Source organism: Papio anubis, chromosome 6 (assembly GCF_008728515.1).
Source record: "Papio anubis isolate 15944 chromosome 6, Panubis1.0, whole genome shotgun sequence".
In the NCBI taxonomy this organism is placed as follows: domain Eukaryota; kingdom Metazoa; phylum Chordata; class Mammalia; order Primates; family Cercopithecidae; genus Papio; species Papio anubis.
This window is the reverse complement of record NC_044981.1, coordinates 33,526,973-33,544,700: the sequence shown is the minus strand read 5'-3', so window position 1 is coordinate 33,544,700 and position 17,728 is coordinate 33,526,973. Positions and strand designations below refer to the sequence as shown.

Genomic DNA, 17,728 nt, shown 5'->3' with positions numbered 1-17,728 from the left:
CCTGAAGCCCTATACCCCTCCTCTTTGTTTTCACCCCTGACCTCACTGCCCCACCTGCCATCCCAATTATCTCACATTTACAGTCCCGTTGGTTCTTGGTAAGCTCAAAGCCAGGACGGCATTCACAGGCAATACCCCCCTTGGGCGTCTCCCGGCAAATGTGGGCACAGCCATGGTTCTTGTTCATGCAATTCATTCCTTCTAAAAGAGAAGAAAGGGGGGTGAATGCTCTGTACCTCTGGATGTCTAGAAGAGGAGGACTACAAGGGGCAACTGGGGACCTAGGGACCTGGGAGAATTCCACTGAGGTTGAATTCAACACAAGGAGGGGACTGACTCTCCTTGCCCCAGGCCTCCTGTCTTCCCCACAGACCTGGGTGCTCATGAGCAGAGCTCAGAGCTGTTCTGAATGATGTATTAATAGCTAGCTATTGATACTCATCCGAACAAATGATCACCCTCTCCTTCAAACAACCACAAAATTGTGTATAATAGGTGTCCAGCACTGTGCTGGAGATGGGGTGGATTTAGGAAGGTCCGAGAAAAATACAAGGTGTGATTACTCCCCTCAAAGAGCTTACAGTCAAACTGAGAAGATCAGTAGAAATCAGATCTACAATGCGAGTGGAAGGTAACTGGTATAGATATTTACTATGCAATTTTATTCAACAAACATTTATTAAACTCTCACTACATGCTGGGCAGTATGTTAGGTGCTGGAGATACAACAATGAATTAGACATAGTCCCTGCCCTCAGGGATGTCACAGTCTAGTGGGAGTGGGGGGCATGAGTCATAGAAACAGACAATATAAACCCATTATTCCTGCCTGACCCTCCCAGGCCAATACAAGGGAAAAGGTATTGGTGAGGCCCTCTCAGATAGGCAGCAGCTTAGAGAAGCTCAGCCACCTACAATTAGGGACAACATCCACCTCAGGTCTGGACACAGAGGATACTCCATAGTAGCCTTAATCCCATATTGACCCCAACCTCAAAGTAATTTCTCCAGATTTTGCCCTAACAGGGTGTCTGTTCCTAGATCCTTTGGGGTGTGATTGAATTGAAGGACAAGAGAAGGAGGAGCTAGCTGAGGTGAGAACGGACGGTGAGACTTAGGGGCTGTTGAGGGACAGCTGGGAAGAGAAGCCTGGGGAGGACAGGGATGGGGCCATCCCAGGTCATGGGCTGACCTTCTGGCCGCTGGATGCAGGTATGCTGGTTGTCGCTGAGGAAGAAGCCTTCCCGGCAGTGGCACTCATAGCTGCCCATCATGTTGACGCAGCTCTGCTGACAGCCGCCGTTGCCCTCGGCACACTCGTCCACATCTGTGCAGGATAGGTAGTCGGTGGGGCCATGGGGTGCAGGCAGGGTCCAGGGTGTATCCCAAGACTTCAGCACCAAAGGCAGTCTTAAGAACTACCACCCCCTAAGCCCAGCCTTAAGCCAGGAAGTCCTCACACCCTTGTCAGCTAATATTCCACTAAGTTCTAAAAGGCTGCCCTGAGGGCAGAGCTGGGAAGCTAAGCAAGTGGGGGAAAAGGGGACCTTTGAACCTCACATGTCACCTAGGTGAAGCCATGCCTCCCTTTCCCTCACCTGTGTAAACTGGGTATGAGGACAGAGGATACCAGGAAAGAAGCCAGAGCAAGAGGAACAGTAATGAAGGTAAGGATGGAGATTGGTCACATTGGTTGGAGAGGTAACGGGGGGTCACAGCTGGTTGCAATGAGCAGCCAGGGAATGTAGGAACCTGGGAAGTGACTCTGGGTGCAGGCAGAGCTATGGCCATGGTGCTGAGGTTGGAGGGGCAGGGTGGGGAAAGGCAGCTGAGCCTCAACTCCTTGTGGGTCAGGGACCATTTCTGTGGACAGGCCACGGCCCCATCCTTCCTCCCCTCCCCCCTCTGCCTGGGCTTGCTGCCATATTTTCTAGCCTTTCTCCTATTTTGGTTTAACAAAACAAAGTCTGACAACTTGGCGGGGAGGGATCTGGGGAGAGCTGCCAGGCCACACCCTAGATGGTGGGGGTTAGGGGCAGGAAGAACAGTAGGCTCTCACCCCCAAATCACCACCCCTAGGTTCTAGAGCCAAGCTCACCCTGGGGCCCCAATTCAACACCTTGACTCCATCTCTATGCTAGCTACTGCCCTCCCAAGTCCATGGCCCTTCTCAGTTTGCCTTGGCCCAGGAGGCATCATGCAGATTGGTTGTCAAATGGAGCAGCTAGAATCTGGGCTCCTGAGGGCTTCATCTGCCTTCCCACCCTCTCTGCTGAGATCCTGAAACCCTCTCTTCCCCTTCTGCCCAGGGCAGAGGGGCCCAGATCCAGCTGGCTCTTGCCTGAGAGGTGCACCTGTTGGAAGAGCTAAGGTGTACCTTCCTGTGCTTTGCTCCTGTCTCCACCCTATCTTTTGCTATTCTCTTGACTTCTCCCCCATCCCTGTCTTCCTGCTCTTGCCACATCCTATATTCTATCCTTCTGTCTGCTCCCCTTACCATCTAACCTTGTGGCTTTGCTACTGTAGCCAAGCTTTTTCCTCCAATTCTCAGTGGGGAAGCTAAGTCCCAGAGCATGGACAACTTTCTCAAAATTCCCCTAAGAGCCAAAGGTAGGGGAACCCTAACCCTAGGTAATCTTTGTCCCTTGACCCTCTCTATACCTAATCATTCTCTTGTTCCTCTGGTTGGTTCTCCCCAAAACACTTATAGGGAAACAAGATATGGTGAGAATCAGGGGCCTAGAAAAGTCAAAGGCAGCCAAAGAACTCAAAAGCGTATGTGCATGTCCTGTAGGCAACTGTCCTGGTCTAACTGCCACAGTTTCCCTTCCCACATGAGTTTCATAAGAGGCCCTCAAGGGTGACTGGGCAGATATGAGGCCCTTCCCTGGAAGCTAAAATGGTAGGAGAGGTGACCAGGGCTGGGATTAAGGGCTCAGCAGATACCAGGGTTTGGAGGCCTGGATTGGGTGTAGAAACCTATAGCCTGGGTCCAGTGATGGGTTATGACTAGGTTTGGAGGCAGCTCTGCAGTAAGGAGGTTCTTCTCAGCCAATAGGACTTCAGATAATTCATCTGTTTGGTCAATTGGTGGGTGGGGACCAGCCCAGCCTGCTTTTATGGGCATCATTCCTTTTGTTTCTCTTCCTTTCCTGGTCCTTTCTGCTTCTAGTGCCTGTTTTCTGTTGTGGCTACAGGGCAAAGGAATTTAGGAGAAGGCCCTGGGTTCAAATTTCAAATCCTTTTCTGCTATGAGCTTCAGATTTTCTACTTGGGGAAGAGTCAAAGTAATTTTCCAAAATGACAGAGACCAAAGTTGAGTTCAGTTCCTTAGAGATTCTCTTATCTCTGATCCAGCTCGTGGGACAAAGGAGATCAGTGAGGAGAGGGTGAGACTGGAGATTGCAGGAAGAACTGGGAGAAAACAAGCCTGCAAGGGTCAGAGGCTCCCTGGGGCATAGGGATGCCCTGTCATCATCATCAACAACATTCTTCCCATTACTGAGCTCCTACTATGTGCTAAGGATTGTACAGGGCTCTTTTCATATGTTGTCTTGTGGTGATTCGCACAGCAGCCTTCAAGTGAGTTATTACCACCCCATTCTATTTTAGTTATTTTTTGAGATAGGATTGCTCGGTCTGGAGTGCAGTGACACAATCACAGCTGACTACAGCCTCGACTTCCTGGGCTCAAGCCAAGGAAGAGCTCCCAAGTAGCTGGGACTACAAGTGTGCACCACCACGACTAATTATTATTATTATTTTTTGTAGAGACAGGGTCTCACCATGTTGCCCAGGCCTGTCTTGAACTCCCGGGCTCGAGCAATCGTTCTGCCTCAGCCTCCCAAAGTGCTAGGATTACAGGTGTGAGCTACCACACCTGGTCCCACCCCCATTTTAGAGAGGAGGAAGCTGAGATTTCCAGAGATTGGCTGATTTGCCCAAGACCCAAGGCTAGTAAGCAGCAGAACCAAGATATCTGTGTGGAGCCAAATCAGCTTCCTACCATGCCTCACCACTGGCTAAACCCCTATTCCCATCTCCTGGCCCTTGCCCTAGGAGCATTTCATAGCAACTTCTCCTCTAATGTTTTTCATCCAGCAGGATTTTTCATTCCAAGTGGCCAGTCTCAAAGGGGAGGCTGACCTTATTCTCTTGTGAATGTAGCTCTTTTTGATCACTCGCTCCTCCTTCCCTGGGAAATAGGAAATGCTGAAAAGATCTCTTTCTCCACAAGACATCCCTCCACCAAATCCCCTCTCCTTTGCTTACCCAGACAGTTGTGTCCGTCATGTGCCAGGTGGAATCCATCATAGCAGGTACACCGGTAATTGCCAGGGATGTTGACACAGTCATGCACACAACCTGCATTATCCTCTCGCTCGCACTCATCCACGTCTGTAGGCAAAGAGAAGCTGAGACAGCTGAACCCACCTGTGAACCCACTGTCCACCCCCAGACTCAGCCTTATTGTTGTGTTTACATAGTAATGTTCATAGCCTATAAGCCATTTAGCATTTTTCTGTTTTCATTTAAACCTAAGTCATAAACATTTTCAGGTCTCCAGTCATTCTAATTACCACTGTATGTGGTTGCAGAATATTATTTTTCTATTCTTATAACTCTTTTTTCTCTATTGTTACAGATTTAGACTTACTTCATTTATTTTACAATCATAGATAATGCATCAAAGAACACCTTCTCCCATTTATCATTTTGTTTCTTTGAATAAGTTCTCAAGAGTAAAATTTCTGGATCAAAGGAAATACCTTTTAAGATTCCTGGTAGGTATTACAAAATTACTTTTCAATTTATAATGCAACTAGGAATTAACAAGTGTACCCTGTCCACTAAAGTCTCACCAACACTGAAGCTCATAAATTTAGTATCTCAAGGCTACTTTAATTTGCATTGATTTAATTATGAGAGGAAAATGTGTTTACATTATGAACTTCCTCTGAAGCACACTTTCTGTTCCCGTCCATTGTGGACGTGGTGTAAGGGTCTAAAGATAAAAGTTCCAATGCCAGGGAACCTCAGGCCTAAGTCTCATGATTTTCATGCTCCCACCCCAGCCGGGTTGTGGGCTGTAAACTGTCCCCACCAGGACCTCTGCTAGCCTGCATGGTGCCTTTGTGCAAATTAGAAAATGGCACCCTCTCTGGGAAGATGTAGTTGCCCCCCTCACCCCCCCCACCACTTGACCAGTGGAATTTCTAGCCTTGGTGTGATGGAGAGTGGCCAACTGAGGGCAGTGGCACTGGTGTGCCCTCTTCCACAGGTCCCTCTCCTCCAGGTGCCCTCCCAGCCTCACCTTTGCAGTGTTTGCCATCCCCTGTGTAGCCAGACTTGCAGATGCACTTGTATGACCTCGGGGTGTTCTGGCAGATAGCATCGATGTGGCAGTTGTCAGTCCCTTCCACACACTCATCCACATCTGGCAGGGGCAGAGGGGGCACATGAGAACCTCTGTTGGCACCCCTAAGGGGTGTCTTGAAGGTGGGCTTCCAAGGGCAGAATCCCCTCTTTAAAACAGAGGCAGTGACCCCTCTAGAAACAGGTGCTGTCCCACATCTCTCTGATTTCAGAGTGGGCAGACACTGATTTTGGGAATTCAGAAAGAACCCCCACTGCCCTCAAAAATACTTAATTCACAGTGACAGCTAAAACTCCATCATTCGAAACACTCCTTTTTAAAATTTGAAAACAAACAAAAAAACCCTTAAAGTGGGTAGTATACTTAACTTGATTAGGAATAATCAACTTAAAGTGAATGAGTTTACGGACGAGGCTTAGAGGGAGGGTTAAGGGGAAAGGCATGGGAACAGTGGCCTCTAGGAAGGTGGCAGGGTCCAGCAATCATTGGTAAAAGAGGAAAAAAGGGAGATGGGGCATCTGAGGGATCTTCATCTGTCTCATGATTCTGCTTGAGACCAGGCCTGCTTCCACTTGCCCACCATGGAGCCAAGAAGCTTTACAGGAAAAATGTTCCATCCTGGATGATTTTCCTCGGCCCCTGTGCTGCCAACAGTAGAGACATCCAGAGCTGGCAGAGGTTGGCACCAGCTACCTGAAGCCTAATAAGTGCAGCCCTTTGGCCCCTAATCCCCAGTGTTCCTCTGTCTCCTGGCCCTTGCTCTAACAATAGGTGCTATACACAGAGCTATACTTGAAGGAAGAGGCCACTCACAATCTAGCAAAAAGAGGATGGTTAAGAAAGGACATAGATGAGGCTGGGCGCGGTGGCTCACGCCTGTAATCCCAGCACTTTGGGAGGCCGAGGTGGGCAGATTAGCAGGTCAGGAGTTCGAGACCAGCCTGACCAACATGATGAAACCCCTAAAATACAAATCTACTAAAAATACAAAAATTAGCCAGGTGTGGTGATGCGCGCCTGTAATGCCAGCTACTCAGGAGGCTGAGGCAGGAGAATCGCTTGAACCAGGGAGGTGGAGGTTGCAGTGAGCCGAGATCACACTACTGCACTCCAGCCTCGGCAACAGGGTGAGACTCCGTCTCAAAAAAAAAAAAAAAAGAAAGGACGTAGAAAAGAGTCTTTGGGCAAAAGATTCCAACTTCTGAGGCAATATTATGGTGCCCTTAAATCTGAACTGAAATAGAGAAACATGTTATTCAGTTGAAAACGCCTTATTGAGTGTGTTTGTGAAAGGCGCTATAATAGCTGTGGAGGCTCAAAGGTGACTCAGCCCAGCCCAAAGGAGAAACAAAAAACATGGAGCAGGATGTGGCACATGCCCTGAAGGCATGAGACATAAGGTGAGGGGGTCCTCGACCCTGCACATCAGAGTCAGCTCTCCTAGGAGATGTCCAAGCCGCAACCCCAGAGATTCTGGTCAAATAGTCTGGACTGGTGCCGGGCCATCAGTATTTTTCTAAAGCTCTTCCAGTTATTCTAATGTGTAGTCAAGGTTGAGAACCTGTGTTACAGGGCAGATCAGAGGAGAAAGAGACTACTTCCAGTTGTAAACTGGGAAACCCAAAATAGTGTCTTAAAGTAGCAGCCTGCAAGTGAGCGAGCACTGAATGGGAGGCATTACTCTCCTGTGATCCCACAACTGAGCACAGAAAGGAGATGAGATTTGACACCAAGACAATTTGATATCCAAGTGTGATCTATGGGCCATAGAATTGCCTGGGTTTTATTAAAATGCAGATTTTCAGGACTCATTATAGCCTTTTTGAATCCAAATCCTTAAGTGACTGATTATTTTTACTGAGTGAATGGATGCATGAACCAGTATTCTCTCCAATTTGTAGATACCCAGAGTCCTAGCTTGAGACAATTACCTGTCCTCTGGTTTTATACTCTGAAGCTTCCTGGGGCTAAGAAGAGAACTGAAATCCCCAAACACCCTGCCTCAAATCTCACAGGTTTCCATTCAGCTCTGCATTCTACCCTTCAACCCCTCTGCAGCCAACCATCATACCAGTTGATTCTAAGTGCTGGGAGCCTCTGTCTACACTTACTCTCTACCTCGCTCGGGCTCCGTAGTCATGGTGTCTACCTGCTGGCCCATCCTGGGAAGTCATCCCAAAGTGAAAGAATGGAGAAGAGAGGGCATGGAAGACTAGTTCATAGGTAAGGGCAAGAGGGTCCTCATAGATGCTAAGGTGCTCTGTGGAGAATCAGTTTGTGCAACTGATGAACAGAAAACAATACAAAGAAGTGTGCTATCACAGAACGATCATAAGTACTGGAACCAGTCAGTCCCAGATTCAAATCTAGCTCTACCCCTCTCTAGGGATGGTTTTCTTATTCTCCATCTCCTCCCCCTTAAAATGGGGATGATAATACCTCTTTATGAGAGGCTGTGAGTAGATGATGGGATAATTTGTGTAAACTGGCTAATAAATTATCTGGTAAACAGTAGGGTCCCAACACAGGAAGCTTGAGATGGTATTAAGTCACTGGTCAGGCAATAGATGCTCTACAGTATGACAGCCACTAGCCACATGTGGTTATTTAATTTAAAATTCACTTCCTCAGTTGCACTAGCCACAGGCCAAATGCGCAATAGCCACATGTGGCTAGTGGCTACCATGGTGGAAAGCATAGATATGGAACATTTCCAACACCACAGAACTAGCACTGCTATTAGCACACCACAGGATAGCACTGCTGTGGGGTTCTGAACAAGAGATACTCCCTGGGTCCAGCAGCATGGATACTGGTCTGGAACTGCTCCCCTGGCCATATCAGAGGTATGTGACTGTCTCTGAATCAGCTGATGCTTCACTAGAGACTGTGTCAGACTATATGGGCTCCCAGTTCTTCCCTTTGCCTCCCATTCAGTGCTCATCAGTACTAGAGTGGATCTTGATGCTGATCACCACAAACCAGGCGTCCTAGCAGATTTTTTTTTTTTTTGAGACAAAGTCTCAGTCTGTCACCCATGCTGGAGTACAGTAGTGGTGTGATCTTGGCTCACTGCAACCTCTGCCTCCTGGGTTCAAGCTATTCTGCCTCAGCCTCCTGAGTATCTGGGATTACAGGCACGTGCCACCACACTTGGCTAATTTTTGTATTTTTAATAGAGACATGGTTTTGCCACATTGGCCAGGCTGGTCTCAAACTCCTGACCTCAAGTGATCTGCCCGCCTCAGCCTCCCAAAGTGCTGGGATTACAGGCACTGGGATTACATCACACCTGGCCAGATTCTTTAGACCCCTCCTACAGCCAGACCTCTGCCACCATCTAACCCCTCTCCCTCACCTCCCTGCTCACAATGCTTATCCCTCTCCAGCAAAGAGGCTCTGCTCTGGAAGACATTATCTCTTCCTGTTCCCTCTACAACGTCTAACCATCCTATTCCTTTCTATGCATTTGCATATTTTCATTATTCACATTGCAGATGCATTCCTCACTTTTCTGTTCCAGCCACACTATGCTCAGCTTCCCATTCTGGCTCAAATTTTTCTATCCAAAAGCTATTCCTTGTAAGCCCCGTTCCTGGTGAGTTCCTGGTCCAAGGGGACTGTTTTCCTCAGTTCATTTACAGCTGTCACTGAATTGCTCTGCTAATACTTTGAGGCATATTCAGCTTTCCTTACTTGGCTGGGTACCTGCTGAGGAAGATGTCCCTTCAACGTTTGGTTGGAGTCTTTCCAAGCAGAACAGACCTAAGACAAAGCTGTGAAAGAGGGCCCCAAATTATACCCAGTATCTCCTCCTTCTATCAGTCATTCTTCCAGAGCTCCCTCCTACCATACATGCCCACCCAGAATTTGTCCTTGCAAGGACCCTTCAACACTCACAGCACAGTCTCATCTTAGTCTGTTCTCTCAGGATGCAGGTGTTACTAGCTGGAAAACCAGTTGATGCTACCGGGTGTGGACTGGTTTAAACCAGTGGTTCTCAACCCTGGGGCTGCACACTGGAATTCCCTGGGGGCTTTTGAAAAAATGTGAATGTACAGGTGCCCCCTAGACCAGCTGTATCAGGATCTCCAGGGTGAGGCTGGGGCCACTATCTGTCTTCCTTTCCCAACTCAGGTAATGCAAATAAACTATTTGCCCAAGCTGGGAAGAGATTAGGGGCAGCCACATGACAGAGTAGTTAAGAGGTTCTGGAGCAACATGGTCAGTTCAATTGCTTTCTCTACCTGTGTCTGTGTGGTCCTGGGCCAGCCTCTGAACTTACCTGTTCCCTCCTCTGTATGTGGGAATAATATTCATCCTGGTACCTCCCATGGGGATTCCAGGAACATCAGGTGAGTTACCCATGAAGTACTTAGCACCACAGTGTGGGCATACAGCAAGTGCTCAACAAAGGTTTGCTATTTTTTTTTTTTTCTTTCTGAAACAGAGACAGGGTCTTGCTCTGTTTGTCCAGGCTGGAATGCAATGGCATGAACATAGCTCACTGCAACCTTGAAATCCTGGGCTCAAGTGATCCTACCACCTCAGCCTACTGAGTAACTGGAACTATATATGCGTGGCATCATGCTCCGCCAATTTTTTAAAATTATTTTTAGAGGCAGAGTCTTGCTATGTTGCCCAAGCTGGTCTCGAACTCCTGGATTTGAGCAACCCTCGTGTCAGCTTCCCAAAGTGCTGGTATTACAGGCGTGAGTCACCATGCCTAGCCAAGGTTTGCTACTATTATTCCTTCTCTCCAACCTTCTCTTTGTATTCTTTCTGAACTCCCATTCCCTATCAAAGCCCCATTTCAGGCCTGGTTTGGGGAAATGCAGCACCAGTGAGCATGTGTTAGTGGGGAGGATTTGGGGAGACACATCCCCACTGCTTACTCTCCCTTTGGGCTGGGACGGCCCAAAGAATGGGGATGAAGTGGGTGAGAGGCCAGTTGGGAACCCAAAAGCTGTCCTCTGCAATTCTTTTTGAAGGCTAGGGAGATCCCACCCCTACTTCAGGCCATGCATTGGAACCAAAGTTGAGGTGGGGAAGAGTGGTGGCTGCAGAGATACCATAGACAAGCTAAGACCTCCCTGCCTCACCCTGTCCTGGCACAAAGGCACAAGTCTCTAACTACAGCAGCTTTTCCCAGCACCATCTGCCATTTCTTCTGAATTTGCTTTCGCGCCTAGCAGAGCACTCCATAAAGTCTCCTAAATGTAGGTAGGAAGGGTGGGGTGGGGTATGGGATATGAGGGTCAGAGGGTCAGACCAGAAAGGGTGGATTATTATAATACAAGTAGTCCTAAGATTCTGAAGATGGGCAGGTGTGCCCTAAAATTCTAAGTAGTCCTAAGATTCTGAAGATGGACAGGTGTACCCTAAAAGGGAAGCAGTGGGATTCCCGAGTAAATACTTCATCTACTTCACAAGTTTGCCTAGGCCCAGCTCAGGAACAGTAACAAATGGAAATGAGCAGGGATGCGGGCTGTGGACAAGCAGACCCCCTAGGTAGAGTCCACCCCACCTTCCCATTACCACAGGAATTATTACCTTACCACCCACAGGGGAGGGGGTAATTGTGGGCAAATTTGATGGGCCCAGTGAGACAGTCAGAAACAGCCTGCCTAGAGCCCTAATGTACCCACCCACATGGCTGTGACATCCCCAGCCCAGCCACGCTAGCCCAGGATATATGGTGTGTGTACGGCACTCTGCTGTTTTCCTCTCCTTGAATATCCTTGAGGACCGAGTTCAGGTGCCTCTGCTGGGACACTCCCTGTGACACTACCAGCCTTCTCTGATCTACTCTTTCTCCTTACTCCTAAGACTTACTGTCAGGCTCTCTGGTCACCTGATCAATCCCAGGCTTGCGATACCTCATATGCTGCCTTGTACCATTATTTAACTTTTAATTCATGTGTATAATTTTCCTACTGAAGCAGTAAGCTCCTTGAGGCCATGGCTCCTAAAGCTTTGAAACCCACGCAGCAACTGGAATAGGGCTCAGCATTCATTCACTCACTCAATAAATAGTTATTGAGCACCTCCAACATGTGAAGCACTATGCTAGGTGCTGGGGATTTGGCAGTGAACAAGAGATGAATTCTACATTGAAGGCACTTAGTAAATATTTGTTAAACAGGCGAGTGGATGGAGACATGGATGTGTTAGTAGTGAGTAGATGAGGTCTCTATCTGTGGCATCCCTTCTGCTCTATGTTACCTCAGAGAAAAATCTCACTTCTTTACTCTGTGATCCCACAACTGTTCTGGGTGGAAGAAGTCCCAGGAAGTTTAGTCTCAAGTGAAGAGTAGGGAGAGAGGAAACTAAACTCACAGAAGGGTAGTACCCACTTAAAGGTATCCATATGCTGAGTGCTGGGGCCAGAAGAGACTGAGACCAATGAGTCATAGGGTCTCAGGGTCTTCAGACATCATGTGGGACTGCTACAGGGATCTTTTCAGAGCATCCCCTTCAACACATGTTCCTCAGCCTCCATGCTAACAAACACCCAATGATGGGGCACCTGAGACAGGCATTCCACTGCTTGCCCCTGGTGAGTTCCCTCATTCTCACCTCTAAGTTGCTACATCTAAGTAACATCCAAAATAAAACCAGCCCAGCCTTGGGCCATGATATCCTAACCCACAGCATGTGCACATGTACCCACACCTGTGCATATCTGTTCTACCTCCAGGTCAAAATAGCAACCAGGGAGATTGGCAGAGCCTGGAGTAGCAGGCTGTCTTCCCAGTTTGGGACTGGCCGAGGCACTGTGACCTCAGCTAGAGCCTGAGCCCCTCCTCAGTCTAGAAAAAGCTTATGCAAGGATGAGGGTGGCCTAGAGAAAGTCCAGAAAACCACACAAATAACCACCTGTTGATTCCAAGGAGGAGACAGAGCACTTTCTCCTTTTAAAAACAGTATCCTCTCCTCTCACTCAGGCTTAGCCTGCTCAACTGAACAGCCAGGAAAAGCTGCTGGTGTTTGGTGATTTGAAGGGAAGGGGGTCTGAACCTCAAAAGCTTGTCACTTACTGGGGACCCTGATGAGTTTCTCTCTGATGTCCTGCCTTACCCTTAATCTAGCTCCTTGATCATTTGAATGTAACCTTAATTGGACAAGAATTTTCTCCCTTTCAGTATGGACAAAATCAACAACCCTGAATCAGAAGCTTTTAGAGGATGGGTAGTGAAGTGGGGGAAGAACAGAACATTGTAGAGTGAGGGGCAGGGAGGCAGGCAGTGGGCATAGGTAAGTTCTGGTTTTGTAATTAGTAATATTATCTCTTTAAATTAATTGGAAAAAAAAACATTTCAGATTTGTATAATTTCACTAAGTGTACAGTTTTTTCATGCAGGTTGGTTCACTTGGTCTTCAGACTGTCCTCTCTCATTGAATAGATGAGGAAACTGAAGCCCAGTGAGGATACCTCAGGAAAGAGCAGATAGCTAGTGTACAGCAGGATCCAGGTCTTCAAACTCCCAGTCCAGTGCTCTCTCACTACCGTCTTCTCTAAGCACTTGAGGGAGGAATCCACGCCTTAGTCATTAGTGTACCTCCCCCAACTCCAACTCAGCACTTAGTTCAGCATGAAGCATGCATCCAGTACATAACCATGGAACAGAAGGAGCTGAAATGTGGATGATCCAGGGAGGCAATCAGCAGTGGGAATGCAGATGCTCTGAGGCTTTGGGCATGGGAGCAGCAGAAGAGAGCAGGGCTGAGTAGTGGGCAGGGAGGGTGCAGACACAGTTGCAATAAGGCAAGGGTGGGCGGTACAGCAGTGGGCAGGTGTTGCCTGCCCTTGGATTCACTATGCTGGGGCCAAGCAGCTGGTTAGAAACAAAAACAAACACCAGGGATACAGGTTCCTGCTGTTAACAGCTTCAAACCGCCAGAGGAAAACTCCAAATAAATATAATTAGAAACTTGTAAAAACGTCCTCTCTGTAAACCTGCTCCCCAGGGTCTACCCTTCAAGCACTCCCCTTCCCCAGCCCTCCCCCCAGTGCCCACATATCCCGATACTCCCCCCTTTCAGAGGGATTCCTTAGATGTGTTTCCTTATCCTGGATCTTCCCTCCAGCCCTGCAGCCCCTGCCCAGGTCTTTTCTCAGCTTGTTACCAGCAGTGACCAGACCTGAAGAGCCCCTGGTGTAGGGCTCAGAAATCCAAACCCCACAGCTCTCTAGGGCTATGGTTATAGCCACAGGGAAAACCAGAGGTAAGAGCAAGGACCACTGTGCCCTATATAGGGGTCATCATCCCATTTGTGCAGCCAAAGCACAGCATCTAACAGCAACTACAAAGCAGTGCTTGATCTGCAGGGGGACATGTCTAGGCTAGGGCAGAATACAGACAGCTAGTCTCAGAGCTAGAAACATATGGAATCCTGGGGCCCAGCTCCAAGAATATTCAGTTCCCATAACACAGATATTTCAGCTCCACTTCCCAACTTTGTTTCATACACACATGCAGAAACACACACATGTTCTTCAGGGGCTGTTTCCAGGGATAAATACCCACTTTATGGACACAGTAAGAACTATCAGCTACTTGGGGTTCCAGGAAACGGGTGGGGGAAGAAAGGAAGAGTATCCAAGTGACCTAGCCTCATGAGGCAGGCAGAAGTGGACCAGCATCCAGGGAGGAGAGGGCCTGAGATTTGGGTGAGTAACCTGTGGAGGCCCGGCGCCTTCTGCCTTCAGCAGGAAGGATTTCAGTGAGATGTGCAGAATCTCAGGGCTGCAAGGAACCCTACTGATATTTTACAAGTGAGGAGAGGGACTTCAGTGATTTCCTCCGAGGCTCAAATCCTTAGGCTCTGCATTTGTCTAAACCCACTGGCACCATATATCTCTATATCCGTGGTGCCACTTGAGGCTGGCATTGGGTGGGCATGGGAACAGGAGAGTAGCCAGTCCAGTGTCAGGTGGCTGGTGGTAGAGGGGAGTCTCTGTCTCCTCTTAGCCCAGGTGACTAGCTCCTGTACCCCCCAAACGTCTCTGGGTTGACCGTTGTTTCTCTTCTATACCCAAGGCCCAGCAGTCCTGTTTCCAGACTCTAGTCTTCTGAGCTGAAGAAGCTGTCCCCAGGTCTGGGCCTCTTATGGGCACTGCCAGCCTCAGAGCAGCTCTGCAGTTTCCAGCCCTGACAGGGACTCTTTCTTATAAGTGGTCATGTGCTAGGGATATGGGATGTCAAAGGAGGCCCACGCCCTGACATTTGGGGACCAGAGCTGGGGGCAAGGACTGAGTGGGATCAGGCAGCAAGCTCTTCCAGCTCCATCTTCTCAAAAGGTCTGAAGCCCTTTGTTCCCTTCCCCTGTCCTCAGTTCAAGGCACTGGACCAAGCCATTCCACTTCTTTACTTCTCCAACTAAAACAAAACGCACATTGCCCCCACTTCCTTTTTTCTCTCACCAGAGCACTTCACACACACACACCCGCCCTGAGTCATGCATACACATTCACATGTGTGTGAATGCACACTTCACATTCCCAAACTCACACCCAGGACCAGCTCCTTTTATAACAGGTCCCAGCTGCTCACATCTCAAACCGGTTCTCATGCTCTCAGATTCCTGAAGGTTTCAGAAAACAATCTCATTTGAGGGCTGCTGATGACTGTCTTCTTTCTCTGCCTGCAGTAATTCTGGCCTTAGTGTCTTCCAGTCCCCTTTCTCTTATTCCACCCTGCAGAGACTCAAGGAGATGAGAAGGAAGGGGTTGAAAACAGGGAAGAGTCTCTGTACTCTCCCACCCTGAGGCTTTCCCCACCTCTGAGACATGTCATGAGAGAAGAGAGGTCAAAGGGATTTCTGAAGAATTTCTAAGCAGTCCACCCTCTTCTCCACCTTCTGGAAAAATGGGGGGTGGGCTTAGAGGGAACTGACTAAAGATTAGGTTCTGAGTGGGGACTCTCCCTCTCTCCAGTGTGGCCTGGATGGGGCACAGGCAATAGCCGGCTGCCCACGGGGCCACCCTTACCCGCTGACACGGTTATGGTTTTCATTTCATATTTTGGAGGGAGGGGCTAGGAGGAACAGTCCCCTCACTGTAAGAGCTGGCCACAGGAGCCCAGGGAAGCGGGGAGGAGAGGAAACAGCCACATTAAAGAGGAAGAGAAGGGTGGGGGAAAGAAAGAGACACATACACCCAGACAGAGACCCGGAGAGACACACCGAGACAGAGAGACACTGTTTGCCACCACACGAACGCTCTCAGTCCCAGGGATGGGGTTACTTGGAAATTCTAAATGCATGACTTTATCAAAACTCTATCCCTAACAAGGAGAGAAAACTACCAGGTAAACTAAACGGCCAGGCTGGCTCTCCTGGAGCCAGCCCTGGGGACAAGTTTCCCTGGAGGCCGAGAGACCTTTTCATTCAGCTGTAACCTGAGCCCTATGCCAGGATTAGGTCTTTTTAACCACTGCTTCCCCCCCCCCCCCCCCACCAAACACGCACCCCCCGACCAAAAGCAAAGCAAATTAATGCTTTTAAGTTAACAATTATCTTGGTTATCCAGTCTGTCTACTTTAAAATATACAGACAAGCACTTGAAAAACACTCAAAACCATGTCCCCTCATGCTCCCTCCTTCCCAGTCACACAGGCTTACCCACCCACTCTTCCATACAGTTCTCACAGACACTAAAACAGCAGTTTACCCGTAGCAACTACGTTACAAGAAACACAGACATCCAGCTATGTTGCCTGTTGGTAATTGTGGTGAACCTCTCATGTGTGCACACTCGCACACTCACCTTTACACTTAGGGCTCCCTTCCTTGTCTCCCCCTTTTCCCCCTTCCACATGACTTTGGTTTTCCCACTGTGGGAATCACTGATGAAAAGGGACAGAAACCCAGATACCCCCAGAGGTATAGTAACTCTGTACAAGATACTTGCCAAGGGTATTTGATTTTAAAAACCTGCTAGTGCTTCATATAAAGCATGTGGCTGGCATTAAAGGCACACTTTCTGGCACTGCTGATAACCAGGAGATAGTTTGAAGGCATGTCCTCCCTGATGCTCACAGACTCTGTCTATGGGTAAGGCTGTAAGGCTGCCCCGCCTGGTCAGTACTAGTTCTTCCTGCAGCATCTGCCTGCAAATTTGTGTCCAGAGACATCCCTGTAACCCAGTAAACCTGCTATTAGGCAACCTCTGGCAGATGGGGTTTGTAGATTTCCTGAAGAGAAGGGTCAATGAAAGGCTTCCATTCTAGGCCAAGCTTAGGGATCAGAAGAAAAGAAGGAAGATACCAAGCTAACTGCAGTCCAGTCACAGGAAGGGTGGCCTGTGAATGAGATAAGCTGGAAACAAAACTACTCTTCTATAAGTTCCTTGAGGGCAGGGGCCTCCACTCTGGCAGCATGTTCCTCAGTACCCAGCAGGGAGTCCAACGAAAGGAAGCCCTGGAGTACCATGGAGGGATTCTGACTGCCGTTCCTGAATCACTGGTGAGCTGATCTCCCATACTTGAATGCCTTGGCTTGATGGCACCTGTCCCTTGGAGGGGTCTCCATCTGCCCCTGGGCCCCCCTCGAATACACTGCTTCTCCTTTGGTCCGCAGCCTCACTAGGCCACTGCAGACACTGGCTCCAACTTGAAAGAGGCCCTTATCTTGTCTCGAGGTTACTTCATGAAATCTGTTCCTTCCTTCAGACTAAACTCCCTAGCTAATTCCATGTTATGAGTAAGTCAGCACACACTACAAAAGCCAGCTTTGTTTATGAAAACACAAATCCACAGTGAGGAGAGGGGCTGCTCCCAGGTTGGGGGTGGCAGTGGTGGTGGGCTGTCTGGAACCAGGACTGGAAAAGAGGCAGTGTGGGGTTGGAAGGTGTGGGGGTAGGGTCCAGTATTTGACAGCTGAGGGTCTCTAGTGTTTCAGTTCTGTGAAAGGACAGGTTGGAGGGGGAAGAGGTTAGCTGAAGAGGCAGTGTTTGGGGAGAGGAAGGCGGCATTGATACAGCACCTTCCTTTTCACAGAGCAGGAGTCCATCCAATACAACAGAGCAGCTTAAGAGCCAAACGCTCAGGCTCTGGGACACAGTGACCTGTGTCGGACACTCAGGCTTCCCCAACTCCCAAGTTCAACTTTCCTTCTGGCCCAGCCACCTCCTCACCCCAGCTGGCTTCAGGAGTCCCTGGGACAACAGGCAGAATCGTACTCTCCTGGGCAAAACCTTGCCAGGGGGAATTTTCTTTTTGTCCATATAAATCTCTTGTCGGTGAGGACACGATGGGGGAGGGGTACAGCAAGAGGTCAAGGGGGAGGAGAAACTGTCCTGAGAGAACTGTGGTACATCAGCCTAGTCTGTGCCTGCACAGCCTTGGG

General features: G+C 48.9%; 1 protein-coding gene and 1 long non-coding RNA gene across 7 annotated transcripts in view; one reads left to right on the top strand and one right to left on the bottom strand.

Moving 5' to 3' along the window:
* SCUBE3 (signal peptide, CUB domain and EGF like domain containing 3) overlaps window positions 1-17,728 on the bottom strand; it is a 39,779-nt gene that overhangs the window by 20,456 nt on the left and 1,595 nt on the right. For 3 of the 5 annotated variants that reach the window (XM_003897488.5, XM_017957819.3, XM_003897487.5), the window contains exons 2-5: window positions 5,315-5,437; window positions 4,273-4,398; window positions 1,193-1,327; window positions 76-201 (exon numbers count right to left, since the gene is read on the bottom strand). In XM_003897488.5, coding sequence (XP_003897537.1) covers window positions 76-201; window positions 1,193-1,327; window positions 4,273-4,398; window positions 5,315-5,437 — 510 coding nt within the window. The remainder of the gene's footprint in view (window positions 1-75; window positions 202-1,192; window positions 1,328-4,272; window positions 4,399-5,314; window positions 5,438-17,728) is intronic. The other 2 variants (XM_009204974.4, XM_009204975.4) reach the window with 1 other exon arrangement.
* On the top strand, window positions 188-9,858 carry LOC103883627. Of its 2 annotated transcripts, none has more exons than XR_004184267.1 (4): window positions 188-1,094; window positions 1,213-3,582; window positions 4,646-7,600; window positions 9,828-9,858. It is a non-coding gene; the product is annotated as an uncharacterized LOC103883627 (long non-coding RNA). The 2 variants fall into 2 exon arrangements; XR_001901728.3 differs by lacking the exon at window positions 9,828-9,858 and having other exon boundaries at window positions 4,646-4,784; window positions 7,436-8,444.